Raw genomic sequence first — 15,832 nt, forward strand, 5'->3', positions numbered from 1 at the left:
ATATTTCTATCACGACTGCACTCGTGCTATTTTAGGTGTTATTTAACATCTCCGTACACGCTTAGTTGAATTGAATTTACACCAGTTGACTTGCAATTTCAATTAAGTTGTGTTCTACCAGGCTAACCACTGGAAAAGTACCCCCTCTTGTGGCTTAAACCCGCCACTACAGCGTACTTACTCCTGTGTTTATCCTGCCTTACTCACTAACCCTTCTCCATAGGTTATTCTGATAACTGACAACAGTGTCACAAATCCCTCTGTTTTCTTCACTCGCATTAGGCAACAAGGTTTTGTATTTCCTACACACACAGATACTCCATTTGGTTTAGACAAAGTAACCTTTAAGTAATTTTAGTCTCACTTTCCTCTATCACATTTGGTATCCACAGGTAGAACTCCCTTGCGCTGGTGTGATCTGACCGTCATTCCTGGTTGGTTTCCAGTGAGCGGGGCTGTCTGGCCGGCGTAACCAACGCTTGCTGTGGGTGAGTCACGGAACTTCCTGGCTCTCCATTGGTGCGGCACGCAATAAGACATCAGCAATTTGGCGCTCCCAAAAAAGGGAGACCCACCACGCAATAAGACACAAGGCAATTTCGGACCCAGTACTCAAAGCGGGACCGCTCGAAAGAGGGTTCTGAGGAAAAGTCCTCTTTGCAGTGTCGTAAGCAGGTGACCTCCCCGGGAGTGCCGGTTGTGTTAAAGTCTAGGTTGTTTGAGAGGGCGCACCGTGGTTGACGCACAGTTGAGGCCGTGGACACCCCGGTTAAGTGCTTGGAGCGACGGAAAGATTGTCCCCGACACTGGCTCCAGCTAGTGTGATTTCAGGTCACCCCAAGCAAGCCAAATTAAGATAAAGAAAGGTCATCCACTTAGTATAAACCACCAGAATTTTAAATATTCTCCCGTGACATGAAAGACTGTCCACCCCGTTTCTAAAGAAAACCACACATAGTCGGCTCAAGCCCTCTTAGGTCCCGTAACTCTTTCTGTGCTACTGTTTACTCTGTTTTAACAGACCCATTAATTCCTATTGTCTAATCTCCCTTTAAGTTTTTTTTTCTTACTATTCTTCTGTTAGTTCTCTCTGCCTTGTGTGAACTGTGCCAACCAGGTCACCCAGAGACGAAGCCTACAGAGACACCCAAGGAGAGCTGAATAACAGACTGACAGCCGAGCCGGTAGCACCAACAGTGACCTACTAGGCTCCGGCCCTGTCAAATCTTTATTTAGGCCCTGTGCTGACCTAAACAATTTGTCCTTACCTAACTGTCTGCAACAGTTAGTCAAAGTACCGTAAACGGCATCGCCCGTATTAAGGGTATAAGCGCATAAATTGTAGAACAAATTTGCATTTGGTCTGTGTGTGCGTGTGTGTGTTGTGCTCCTCTCGCCCGCAGTGAACCAGTATGTCCCGGTCTCCCAGCCCAGCAGCCCACTGGGACAGCCTCGAGACATGGCTGAATGCCATGACAGCCACCGTCCTGCCCAGGGATACCGGCGACTCCGAGCCCCGGGATCAGGCGCAGCTGGACACCGACCTGGACTTGCTGATGAGGCATGACCCAACTCAGAGCTACAACCACAAAGAATGGGCCCGAATCATGGGAAACCTGGCCCATACGCTCGTCGCACAAGCCCGCCTCCACGAAAGACACGCCATCAACCTGGAACAGGAGACGGCAACTCTGCGGCTCCAAGCGGAGGAGGCCCGGCGCGACCAAGCAAAGACCCAAAGTCGGCTAGACCAGCTACTACTCGAGAACGAGGAGCAGGACGAGGAGGAAACGGACTCAGAGCCACGAAAGGAAGTAGAGGAACTTCAAACTGCTCTGGAAAACCTTCGTCTAGACACCGACCAAAAGGAACTAAAAGAAAGAAAAGCCAGAGAGACACTCACCGAAAAACTGCAACAAGGTGAAGCTCTCCTTGAGAGAGCAAACAATGAACTAAAAGAAAGAGACGCCAAAGCCAAAGCCTGTGAGAAACACTTGAAGGTGGCCAGAGCTGAAATAAATGAACTTATCCAGCAAAAAGAACTTTATAAAGATGAGCTCGACGCTGTCCACCGTGAGTTAAAACACTCCTATAAACTTCAAAGTGACCCGGAAAGAGAGACACACACTACCAAGTTTTCTCTGACCGGTCAGTCTGCACACTTCAGCCAAGAACACAGAACTGTGAAGGGAAGCGAACGGCCACCGTCCCAGATATCGATGGACAGTCTACAAGAGCCCTCGCCCTCAGGAAAAGGAGGGGCGCCCCAGAAAGCCCTTGCCACTTATCACGGCATGGCCTTTAAGGAACTTGACAAGTTGGCCCGGAACATTCCTACCTTCACCCCAAACCCCGCCGGAGGCCATGATGTGCATGCCTACTTGAAAGACATTGACTTCCACTTATGCACTGTTCCCCACGTCACCCCGTGGGACAGATTATACCTGCTTCGAATTACGTCTAGTCGGGACGTACGCAGTTTTCTGGATCGCCAACCAGATTCAGTTAAGGCGGACTATCAGCAACTGCGACAGGCATTCATCAGGGAATTCTCTGATCCAGACACTGATCAAGTACTCATCACCGCGATGAGCCTCAAGCAGGCACGATTAGAAACTCCGCAGGCCTTTTACACTCGCATCAGACAGGCCTACTTTGGGGCACGGAATGATCCCGGGATGGAGGAGGACTTTAACTTCCGAACTTTGTTTCTCCGAAACCTGCATCCCACAGTGAGCCATCACTTAGGGGTCCTGGCCTGCCCTCGCACAATGAGTACCCAGCAACTGCGAGATTTAGCCCACAAAGCGTTTATCAAGCAGAAAATTGCTTCTGAAAAGACTGTCAAAACTCCCTCTATCTGCCCTATCACTAATCAGCACTCAGAGCTGGCACTAGAGGGCACCCAACAACACCACACTAACAGACTTTCTAATAACGAGTCAAGACCGTTTCAAGCCAGCAGAGGGCAACGCAACCGCGAGGGTGCTCGTCCTAAGCACCAGAGCGGGCGCTCTGAAAGATCATACGGCACCCCACGGCCCCCCCACAATCAAAAGGGGGGGGGCCACGTGGGAAACCAGCCGACGGCCCAGACAGAGCCGAACTCCAGCGACAAGAACGCCTAGTCCAGACAGCCCGCACGGAACTCCCTCTCGGCAGGCCTCACGCAGGTCCAAGTCCAAATCCGAACCTGCTGCAAAAGAAACAAGTGAGTCCACGTCAGAGACCGCAGAGATCCTGAAGATTCTACAAGAGCTTCTTCACAAGAAAACCGACAAAGGGGACAAGCCAGACTCCTCGTGACTAAGGGTAAGGAGTAACACCCTTCCTGATAGCCCTCTTACTGAACCAAGCACCACGAACACTGTTCTCCTGACACAGACCACAGAACCAGCTGTCACAACACCAAGGGACAATGACACCCACTCGCTGCTATTGTCAACCGCACATCCAGATGCGGACAACCAAACCCCTCACACCAGTGAGCAAACCCCTGAGATACCAGAAAGTGCGGTTTTGGTTGTGTGTCTCCGCAACGAAGCCCAAGATACCGACCCTAACTGTTTGTCTATCACCACACAAGCCCCGACACTAAAACTTCTGGGGAACCTGGTCGAAAAAGGACTAGCACGCAAACTTTATCTTTCTATCACAGTGAAAAATGTGGTGAAGCTCGAAGCTCTGGTCGACACCGGATCGGACCTCACTTTGATATCAGCCGAACTCTTTGAAAGACTCAGATTTGAAGCTAACAGACAGAACAGAACTCTAAAATCTCAGAAGTGTGAGCTGAATGTGCGATCTTACAGCCAAACTGACATTCGGCTTGAACGAATAGCTCCAATTCACTTAACACTTGGTCCCATGGGTTTATTACACCCTGTGTACATTTCACCAATGGACACGTACCCCCTCCTCATCGGCAAAGATCTACTAGACCGCTTTGAGCCCCTGCTGGATTTCAGACAACTGAAAATCTGGGCTCAAGTGCGAGAACCCCTCCCCTGTCAGCCACCCAGGTCAACTGGGCCAGACTGTCAGGTCACAGAGGTCACGGGAACTTTCGCCGCCAGCCAGGGAGACACAGACTCAGCACCTGACCGAGATTCAAGTTCGTTACTCTGCACTTTTCAACTCACCAAAGACTCTGAGTCCTTCTGCCCCAAGGTCAACACCGAACTACAGCTGAATGGTATAACCACCACAGACATTGTTCTCGCTCTATGGGCCGACAATTCCTCTGTCAGCTTGTCACTCTTCAACGAGCTAAGTAAAGTCACGCCAGACCTTCCTTCTGCCAGCAAACGCACACGTTTCCCTTTGAACTCATGCCCCTCAAACCTGGTGACTGCAAAAGGCATCTGTGCTTTGAACTTGAACTGGAACCATCGGCGCCTAACTCATTACTTCCTGATCATTACGGATCCGCCCCACGATGTCTACATTGGAGCAGACATTCTGATTCGCCTCCAGGCTCATGTGGATTTTATTAACGAGGTACTGTGGGCCCCACTGACTTTACAAACAGCTGTTGTTCCAACACACACTGACAATCTTCTGTCAGGCCAAACCATCCCAGAGGTTTGCACCCTAATCAGCGAACAGGCAACTGTAGTACCTGCTTACACCAAAGGGGTCGCTGTTCGATTGAACATACGGTGTGGCCAAATCCTAAACCACACACTGGGTTTCTTTCAACCTTCGCCCGAATGCCTTGAACTTGGACTCACACTTGAGGCCACACCCCTCACTGAAGTGTCATCTCGGGCCATCTACATTCTTTTCAACAACTGCATTGCAGTGGACATCACAATTCCAAAAGCCTATCGGCTAGGATGGCTAGTAAGCCATGACTTTTCTGATTTTGAACCTACTTTACCTGTCATTGGGCCATTTCCAGTTTCAATGATACCCGAAGGGTGCACAGACGACACACTGCGCAGAGCACCTTTCAAGATCATCTCCATCGCCTCTGTCATGCCGATGGACAAAGATCAAGTCTCCAGAACGGAACTGACGGAGGACAAACACCTTGCCGTCTACACAGTTTCCAAACAACTTACCTGCGAGACTGATGCAACTCCTGCACCTGCGCCTGCAAACACCACAGGCGAGTCACCCACAGAGGAGCCATATCCAGGTTTTGAGTCCCAAGTTCAGCAAATTCTAAAAGACGCCGATGCAATCAAAGAGGATGCAGATCTACAAAGACTAAGACAAGTCCTTTACAAATTCAAAGCGTCATTTGCCAAAGACTCTCTAGATTGTGGTCTCACCCACCTTCACACCGTGCGCATTCCAACGCCCCCTGAGGCTCCTCCCACCTTCGTCAGGCAGTACAAGATCCCCATCGCATCACACGAACCGGTGCAAGAAATCATTGACTCTATGCTTGAAAAAGGTGTAATTCGCCCATGCAATAGCACCTATTCTGCTCCTATCTGGCCGGTAATCAAACCAAACGGCAAGTGGCGACCCACCATCGACTACCGAAAACTGAATCAACAGGTGCCACTGTCAAGATGGCCCATGACCCAGCTAGAGCAAGAAATACCCAGAATCAGGGGAGCCACAATCTTCTCCACACTTGACGTGGCCTCAGGGTTTTGGACCATACCTGTGCATCCAGATGATCAGCACAAGCTTGCTTTCACGTTCGGTAACAGACAATTCACTTTCACCAGGTGCCCATTCGGCTATGCTACCTCACCTGCCGAATTTAACATCTTCCTGAACAAAGCATGCCCCGATGCAAGGATGAGAGGCAACCTCATCTATGTGGACGACGTGCTGATGAAAAGCACAACAGTAACCGACCACCTGAAAGAAATAGACTATGTTTTGAACCAATTATCAGCTGCGGGAGCCAAGATTGCCCTCCACAAAGGACAATGGTGTCGAACCAAGGTCAACTACGTGGGACTACTGATCGGGTCACAGGGCATCGAACCACAGTCCAGCCGCATTCAAGCTGTTCAAAACATCAAACCACCCACCAACCTCTCAGAACTGCGAAGTTTCCTGGGGGTGTGCAACTACTCACGGCAGTTCATCGAAAGCTATTCAGACATTGCAAAGCCTCTGACTGCCCTGCTGAAAAAAGACTGCCCGTTTGTCTGGACAGTCGTCCAGGACAATGCCATGACTGAGCTGAAACGTCACCTGTGCACAGCTCCATGTCTGGCTTACCCTGACCCACAAAGAGAATTCTACTTAGAAGCCGGATTCTCCAACCACTGTCTCAGCGCTGGCCTGTACCAACGACACGATCAAGACAAAAGAGTTGTAGCATATGCCAGCAAGACACTCCTTCCACCAGAGACTAAATTCTCAGACTGTGAAAAAGCGCTGCTTTGCACTGTATGGGCCATACAACGGTTCTACAACTACATTGGAGCTCAGAAAGTTATCATTGAGACTTGTCACCAGCCTGTCATGTTCCTCAACAGCCAACGCATCCGCGATGGCGTGGTCACCAATTCCCGCATCGCCACGTGGTTGATGGCCCTCCAAGGGCGCAATGTTGAGGCAAGATATGCCCAGAACCACAAGTCAGCGCTAGGCAACGGCCTGGCTGCCTGCCAGAGCTGCTCTGATAACGCACCACCCGTGACAGCTAATGTGGAAGAACCACAACCACAGACGTGTCACAGATACTTCGAAGACAACACGTGCCAAGGTATGCCCACAGCTTACGTCGATGGATGTTCCTACAACCAAGAGGGCATCCGCCAAGCTGGCGCGGGTGTGTTATGGGTCAATGATCGGCCTTGCCCACCTCAACACTTCAAGCTGGGGCCTCAGTCATCACAATATGCTGAGGTGGCAGCCATTCTCATAACCATGCAAATCTCAGTGACCCACAACATCAAAGAACTCCTGATCTGCACAGACTCGAACTATGCCAGACTAAGTTTCACATGCCACCTCCCAGGGTGGAAACAAAATGGCTTTAAGACTTAAAACGGTAAGCCTGTCAAACACCAACACTTGTTTCAGGCATGCGATGACCTAACTAGACAACACGACATGATCGTCTACTGGAAAAAGGTGAAAGGCCACTCCAAGCAACCAGGCCTCGATAAGGACTTGAATGACCAAACCGATGCCCTTGCCAAGACTGGCGCACTGCACGGTAGCCCATGGTCACCTCCAGCCCAACCACCGGCTTTCGATGTGGCAGCACTAACCCGCAGCAAACGTACCTTTCCTGCCGCACTGCCCGCCTCTCAACCTCTAACTCTGACCCCGCAGATCTCAAACAACGACATAGCGGACATGCAAGCCACCGACATGTCCATAAAGACTTTCCTAAACCACCTCTCTGACCCCGCCAACCACCCACTCACACAGTCTGATCTCACTGACAACCCGTGCCTCAGACGACTGCACGACATCAAGCACATGCTGCGTGTGATTAACGACATTCTGTGGTATACACCTGATGACACCACCACGCCACGGCTGGTGGTCCCTCAGTGTCTAAGGGGGGTGATGTTAATATTCGGATTCGGATTGCCAATGAGTGTCAACTCAGACAGAGGTACTCACTTTACAGCTGAGATTATGCAGCAGATCTGGAAACTCCTGGGGGTCCAAGTTCAACTACACGTGAGTTTTCACCCGATTTCATCTGGCCAAGTTGAACGTTCGAATCGGACTGTGGTCAGCATGCTGAGAAAGTATGTGGCTGCCAACCAGAAAGACTGGGACGTGAAACTCCCGCTGGTGTTAATGGCTCTCAGGGCCACCCCACAGGACTCAACTCAGGTGTCTCCCTTCGAACTAATGACTGGACGACATATGACACTTCCACTGCACCTGCTGTATCAGCCAGGAGACTCCGGTCTCATCACAGCCTGCACCACTCACCAGTACCTCGATGAGCTGCACCGGCACCTGAAAGCAACCTTCGCTTTCGCCCAACAACAGCTTCAAAAGAGCGCCGAGGGCCAGAAAGCATACTATGACCGGAAAGCGTCACACCAGGAACTAGGCGTGGGTGACAGGGTCTGGTATTACAGCTTCGCGCAGCCACCACGCACAGCCTCCCATCGGCTGTCAAAGAAATTCCTACCCCATTGGACAGGACCTCATGAAATTGTTGACAAACTTTCTCCGGTGGCGTACCGAATCCAATTGAGCCGGGGACAGAAAGACCCAGTGCTCAAATGGGTCCACCGCAACCAAATTAAAAGACATTCGGCTGTTGGCCGAGAAAGGCGGGGAGAGGCCAATGCAAACTAACCTGATTACCCTCCTAGGAGTGAAAAGACTGTCCTGCCAAACCAAGGACAACTCTCGCTGACACACTGTCCCTCTCTCTCTCTCCCCTTCTCTCTACACATCTTCCCTTTCACCTCTAATAGGATGTTGATGTGGTTCGCCATCCTGCTTGTCCAGTCGACCCGAGGGCAACCGCCACCTGACGTCATCTCAACCGGCCCGGCGTCAGGCATTGTGCTGAGGGAGCAACCAGGTCTCTTAATCACCAACTGCCGGACCCACACCCAGAAGGTGTACGTTCGACTCGATCCCCGCAACGTGTACCGGGCACACTACCCCAGTGCAACAGCCCAGTACAGCTGGGCCGGGGCCCGATGGACCGAGGACTCTCTCAACCACGCCGAGGCCGACGTCAGGCACATGCTGAACCAACTCGAAAAGATGACCGTCACCCAAGCAGAATTAGGCGGACACAGCCGCCGCCCCAAACGGTTCCTTGGAGCTCTGCTGGGAGCCGCAGCTGCGGTGGGAACTCTGTTCAACATTGGTATGTCAAGTGTCAACGCCGTCAACCTAGCCACCGTGAGACGACAGGTGGCTGAAATTCAAACAGAGATCCCACAGCTAAAAGAGCAGCTCAACGTGCAGAGGGCTTCCCTGCAGACCGTTGGAAAGACCTTGAGAGGAACTGTGGTCATTCTAAACACCCACAGTGTCCTGCTGAACCAGACTGTGAAGTCCATGAAACAGCTGTTCACTGTTTTCCAAAATGACTTTGCCCAAACTCAGCTAGTCACCGCCCTGATGTCAGACATGTTGCGGGAGGTGAGCTCATCCATCGACAGCCTAGCCATGGGTAGGATCCCGCCCTACCTCATACCATTGAGCCTTGTCCAGACTGTGCTGGCTTCCGCAATCACCACGCCAGCTGATCCGCTACAAGTACACCTGGCCTACTCGCTCGGCAGCGCCATTCCACTCTATGTCGACCCAGAGCAAAGAGAAATGGGTTTCCTCCTGAACCTACCCATCATAGAGTCAAGCCGAATCTACAGACTCAAAGACATTGTCAATGTCGGGTTTTGGAAGGGTAACACACACATCAAAATCCGCACCCCAGACGTGGTGGCCTACCACGACAGCGATCCACAGCTGTACCTGGCCCCAAACCTGCACATGTGCACATTAACGAAAGATATTCACTATCTCTGCCCTAGCAAACCCTTCCTCAGAGATAACACTGATGGAATCTGTGGGCTGAAAACCATGTACAGCGACAACCGCTGCCCTGCCGAAGCCAAGCCTCGCATGCAAGTGGAAGAAACCCGAGCAGAGATCATCGGTGACCGGTGGCTCGTCAACACTCCGGTACTCACGGCTACTCTTACCTATGACCAGCATGACACCGCCACCCGTGTCAGCCTGCTCAACCAGAGCATGTGGATTCAAGTACCTACAGTGGGTATAGAAAAGAATCACCCCCCTTTAAAATAATCACATTTTGTTGCTTTGCAGCCTGAAATGAAAACGGACAAAAATCATTTTTGTTTTATTCAGCTGTATTTACAACTTATAACATCCAAGTGAAAGATATAATACCAACTTGTCAGAATTTTTTTTTTACAAATTAAAAAACAGAATCACTGAGTTGGAAAAAGAATCACCCCCCTCCTAAAAATGACTTGTAAACCCAACCAGGTGTAGTTAATCACCTTCTCAATAGCACACAAAGCCAATTGACTTTCAAATGTGATCAGCTGTGGTCATTTTGATTAGCTCAGCATGAAACAAGCTTTTCCTGAAGCATTTCAGTCCTTGGTAGTGCAACTGAAGAAAACAATCAACTATGGGTGGCAAGGCATTGACAAAAGATCTCCGGGATAAAGTTGTGGACAGGCACAAGTCAGGAGATGGATACAAACAAATTTCAAAGGCGTTATCAGTGCCTAGAAGCACAGTGAAGTCTATTATTAAGAAGTGGAAGGTATTTGGTACAACACAGACCCTCCCTGGGTCAGGACGTCGCTCCAAACTGGATGAAAGAGCCAGGAGGAAACTGGTCAGAGAGGCTACCAAGAGGCCTACAGCAACTCTGAAGGAGTTGCAGGAATTCATGACAAAGAGTGGTCATTGTGTGCATGTGACAACAATATCACAAATTCTCCACAAATGTGGCTTGTATGGGAGGGTTGCAAGAAAAAAGCCACTCCTCAAGAAAGGCCACATGCAGTCACGACTGAGCTTTGCCAAAACACACCTTGAAGATTCTAAGGCCACGTGGAAAAAGGTGTTATGGTCAGATGAGACTAAAATTGAATTATTTGGCCTCAACGCCAAACGATATGTCTGGCGAAAATCCAATACAGCTCACCATCCAAATAACACCATTCCTACAGTAAAGCATGGAGGTGGTAATATCATGTTATGGGGTTGTTTCTCTGCAGCAGGGACTGGAGCACTAGTCAGGATAGAAGGAAAAATGGATGGGGCAAAATACCGTCAAATTCTTGAGGAAAATCTGCTGCTCTCTGCCAGAAAGTTGTCAATGGGAAGAAGATTTACCTTCCAACATGACAATGACCCAAAGCACACAGCAAAACTGACCACACAGTGGTTAAAGGAGAAAAAGGTGAATGTCCTTGCATGGCCTAGTCAGAGCCCAGACTTAAACCCCATTGAAAATCTGTGGAATGACTTGAAGACAGCAGTCCACAAACGGTCACCATCAAATTTAACTGAACTTGAGCAGTTCTGCAAAGAAGAGTGGTCAAATATTGCAACGTCTAGATGTGCAAAGTTAGTAGAGACATATCCCAACAGACTAAAGGCTGTAATTAAAGCAAAAGGTGGTTCAACAAAATACTGAAACAAGGGGGTGATCCTTTTTCCAACTCAGTTATTATGTTTTTTGATTTTTTGAAATTTTTCTGATATGTTGGTGTTATATCTTTCACTTGGATGTTATAAGTTGCACTGAGTAAATACAGGTGAATGAAACAAAAACTATGTCTGTCTTAATTTTAGGCTGCAAAGCAACAAAATTGGATTATTTTAAAGGGGGGTGATTCTTTTCTATACCCACTGTAAAGGTGCCATCCTCCACGTAGATGACCTGGCATTATATCATCTCCCGAGCCACGAGTACGAAACAGAACTGGAAATCCCCTCCTTCTTCAAGGACCATAACTTCACCCTGGGTCCAGAACTGGAACTGGAAATTGAGACAGGGGGGTCACAGCTGATCGACATTGCTCCCCTCGACTCTGCCCTACAAGCTTTGTCTCGACAGCCCCTCTTGACTACCTCACCTGTTGTCCGAGCCTGGACCGCAGCCGACACGGCGCTGTGCCTCTCTATGGTAATTAGTCACATCCTAACACTGGGCTTGGCTTTCATCCTGTACAGGAGACTCAACGAGAACCGAGCAGCTACCATCAGGCTCACCAAAGCCGTGTCCGGAGGCTTTCGACGAAACCCCCGGAAGGAGGATAACACGCAAGAAGCCGCCGGCAACCTCATTGAGTTAAGCCCTCAGCCCTGATAATCACCTGTGATCCAAATTCATGATTCACCTTCCATCCTCCCATGCAATGATTATCGGCAGACGAGATCTCCCCAGGGACCTCATCTCCCGAAAGGGGGGACTGTAGGGATTGAAGGGACAATCATTGATTCTCTTGTAGTAAAATCCTTAACTCACAACAGAAAAAAGTTAACAAAGAACCCTAACCAACCCACATTCCTATTACCATGTGGTCCCGTGATAAGGTCTCCAACCTTCCAAACTGGCGCCTAGAAGTCTAGAGAGCAAATGGACTTTCAAACATTTATGGTGATAAATGGTCCTGAATGTCCATTAAACAGCGAATTCCCCCCTCCTGAGACAACACCCAGACCTCCTCGTGCCAGCCCGATTCATTCGCGAGGCACGATCAAAGAAGACCGTTATCTCTAGCACCCCTCTCCGGCGAGAAGGGGGGTGCCAGATGTTCAAATGAAGATACGCACACACCTATGTTCACACATACATACGAACCCTATGTTTCTATCTATAAATCGGCATTAAAACAGAGTTGGTGTATTCAAATATCTGTAACAGAACTATAAATGTGCAAACATGTCCTACTAATGTTTTCATGAATGTAAGACACTTATAAATACCTGAAAGTGTGCATTAAGAGGTTACTCTGCAATATTATGTCTGTGACGTGTGATGTTTGATATGTTCGTAATCCTAAAAATCTGATCTATTCATTAAGCTGTATATCGATAGCGTGAAATATATATAACTACCTATATATGCCATTTCCAAAGTAAGCTTCAGGTCCTTCTAGTCATAAAGATGCAAATTGACTCCGAATGGAGGCGTAGGCTCTCTTCAAGATGGGCCATTATCATTGGCCGACACACCTATCCAAGGCGTGTTCTGTTTATCTTTAAAACCCCAAACTCAGAGACATTCGCTCTCTGTTCTCTGTTCTCTGTTCCTGTATCCCGATGTAATCTTCGTGTTTTATTTTGTTCCTGTTTTATTTTGTCTTCGTTTTATTTTGCGCATAGCCAGTCTGTCCTTAGTGCGGTCCTCGAGATACCCACGTGTGTTTCGTTAGTCTTCCAGCATCCCAGCGAAAGGACTATCTTCTTCACGCATACAGAACTGCGTTAGAACTTTTAAATCTCCCGCGACAACCACGCTTGGAGGAATCAAAGAAGCCCGCCTCCTATTCCCAGGACGCCACGAGCTTGCTTCCACACCGCTCTAACCAGGTCTGAATGCAAACTGTTCCATCTAAATTTAGACGCTCTGAAGTGTGTATTCTGTAGGCTGTCTCTGAGGACCTAACTGTGCTAGCAATTGTGTTTTTCCCTGTGTTTCTACCTTCTTTTCTTATTGTTTAAGTTCATTTTGGTTTCATATATATATCTTTGTTTTACATGTAGTGTAGTTCATTAAACCTCATTTATACTTTATTGCCTCTGTGTTTGTTGTTGATCACATAACAAAGCCTCTTTAATATAAAGATCCTAGCTACAATCTGATAATTGTTAAGTGCACAAAACATTGTCAGTAAATTTAAGCTAAAATAAGACCACCAGCCATTGGTAACCTCTAGAGAAACAGCGCGGCGGACGTGCTGGCTTAACGAGATATCAATCGCTGGGGTAATCTTAAAGATCAGCTATAACCCTCTGGGTAGGATGTATATTCACAATTCCTCATAATTCGTGGTGTGAATGGTGTATATATGCCCTGAACAGACGTGTATGCGTGACCCCTCGTTGGGTGATTTATCTATGCAAGGACTCGGCTCAAACTATATTCGATAATTTGTTGATCAGAGATTAATAACTGTTGAATATTTATTCCCCAAAATCAAAATTGATTAAAGAGCTTATGACCCAGATTCCTTACAGTTCTTTACTGTGCGACGCAACTCTTGGCCGCTGAATCCGATGTCTCTGAGGAACCGGGTTGTAGAGTGTGCCACAAAACCTCGACAACCCACTTCCACTGGATAAACCTGGACTCTCCATCCTCGCTGTTCTGCTTCAGTGGCCAGATGAGCATACCGCAGTTTCTTCCTCTCAAATGCCTCATCTACCGCATCCTCCCATGGCACTGTTAACTCTATCAGTTGAACAATGCGTGCTGATCCAGACCACAAAACAATATCTGGTCGTAGGTTAGTGGTGGCAATCTCAGGTGGAAAAATAAGCCGTTGATCAAGATCAGCCAGCATCTTCCAGTCCCTAGCAGCTTCCAGTTGTCCTGGGCGAGAATTGGTGTTAACACCTTTTCTTGGCGGTTGCTCGCCTGGGCGGAGGAATATTGTCTTCTGCGTGTAATGTCTTGCTAGAACAGGTGGCAACTTATTGGTCATGTTACGCTTGCCTTCTAATGCTAAAGCCAAACATCGCAGTACTTGGTCATGGCGCCAAGTAAACCAACCTTGGCTAAGAGCCACCTTACATCCTGTCAAAATGTGCCTTAATGTGGCAGGTGATGAACACAAAGGACAAGATGGATCCTCTCCTACCCAGAGGTTTAGGTTCTGCAGTGATGGGAGAACATCATATGTTGACCTAATAAGGAAACTGATCCTACTCTCTTCCATTGACCAAAGGTCTTGCCAGCCCATCTTACGTTGTTCCACACTCTCCCATCTCATCCACTCTCCCTGCTTGGCCTGGGAAATGGCCTTTATACACCTCATCCTCTCCTCCTGCTTACGCACCTCGTTAACTACCAGCTTCCTCCTTTGAGCTGGGCCTGCCTTGTGCCATTTAGGAGGAGCTAAACTGAGCCCAAAACCCCCTCTTCCATGCTGTACCTGTCCCATGATATCCCCAATTTGAAGGGCAGCCTTTGCCTCTACTACAGATTTCTTTGCTGACCACTTTGTACCAGTTTTTAACACAGGGGCTGCCTCCCTTACACATTTGTCGTGTGACTCTACTAAGGTCATTTCCAGTCTGACCTTGGCACACTTAAACTCCTCGGTTAACGCAGAGACTGGCAGCTGCAATATTCCTTTACCATAAAGTCCCACTCTGCTGAGGCAGCGTGGAACTCCCAACCATTTCCTGATGTATGAACTTATCAACGCTTCCAGCTTATCCACTGTTGTCAAAGAAACGTCGTACACGGTCAGTGGCCACAGCAACCTCGGCAGTAGACCAAACTGAAAGCACCAGAGTTTTAGTTTGCCAGGTAGAGCACAGCTGTTTATGCTCTTCAACCCTTCCACTGCTTGTCGTCTAACTTCTCCTACCCGAACTGTGTCCTTTAGATCCCCATCGTACCATCTCCCAAGACTCTTCACTGGCTTCTCAGAAACTGTTGGAATTGCCTCACCATTAATGAAGAATGTTTTATCTACTACCTTTCCTTTAACTACCGAGATGCTCCTTGATTTAGAGGGCTTAAATTGCATTCGTGCCCATTCAATATTATTTGTTACCTTCCCCAATAACCGATTAGTGCAGGCTACTGTTGTAGTCATGGTTGTCATGTCATCCATGTATGCTCTGATTGGTGGTAGTCGCATCCCAGAAGCCAAGCGCTCTCCTCCTACTACCCATCTTGATGCCCTAATGATTACTTCCATCGCCATGGTAAAAGCCAGTGGAGAAATGGTGCATCCTGCCATTATTCCAACCTCTAGGCATTGCCATGCAGTGCTGAATTTTGGAGTTGAGAAACTGAATTGCAAATCTCCAAAATAGGCTTTCACTAAATTTGTTATTGACATTGGTACTCTGAAAAAATCAAATGCTGCCCAAAGAAGCTCATGTGGCACTGAACCATATGCATTAGCCAAATCCAGGAATGTCACATGGAGTTCCTTCCTCTCCTTTTTAGCTGACTGAATTCGTTGCCAGATAACATTGATGTGTTAAAAGCATCCTGAGAACCCTGGAATGCCCGCTTTTTGAACTGAGGTGTCAATGAAGCCATTCTTTAACAGGTAGGACAATCTCTGGGCAATAATGCTGAAGAAAATCTTACCCTCAACGTTTAATAGTGAAATAGGACGAAACTGACTGATGCTTGTAGCATCTTTTTCTTTAGGTATAAAGACTCCACCTGCTTTGCGCCATG

The 15,832-nt window shown here is 48.4% G+C and overlaps 1 protein-coding gene across 1 annotated transcript; it reads left to right on the forward strand.

Annotated features, from left to right (window-relative positions):
- The first annotated feature begins 1,412 nt into the window (after positions 1-1,412).
- Positions 1,413-3,128, forward strand: LOC130070563 (uncharacterized). Its single transcript, XM_056234986.1, has one exon. The coding sequence runs from the start codon at positions 1,413-1,415 to the stop codon at positions 3,126-3,128; it is 1,716 nt and encodes a 571-aa protein (XP_056090961.1).
- The last annotated feature ends 12,704 nt before the right edge of the window (positions 3,129-15,832 follow it).

The sequence above is a fragment of the Rhinichthys klamathensis genome, unplaced genomic scaffold (assembly GCF_029890125.1).
Source record: "Rhinichthys klamathensis goyatoka isolate OS25496 unplaced genomic scaffold, OSU_Roscu_1.1 h1tg000412l_1, whole genome shotgun sequence".
Classification (NCBI taxonomy): Eukaryota; Metazoa; Chordata; class Actinopteri; order Cypriniformes; family Leuciscidae; genus Rhinichthys; species Rhinichthys klamathensis.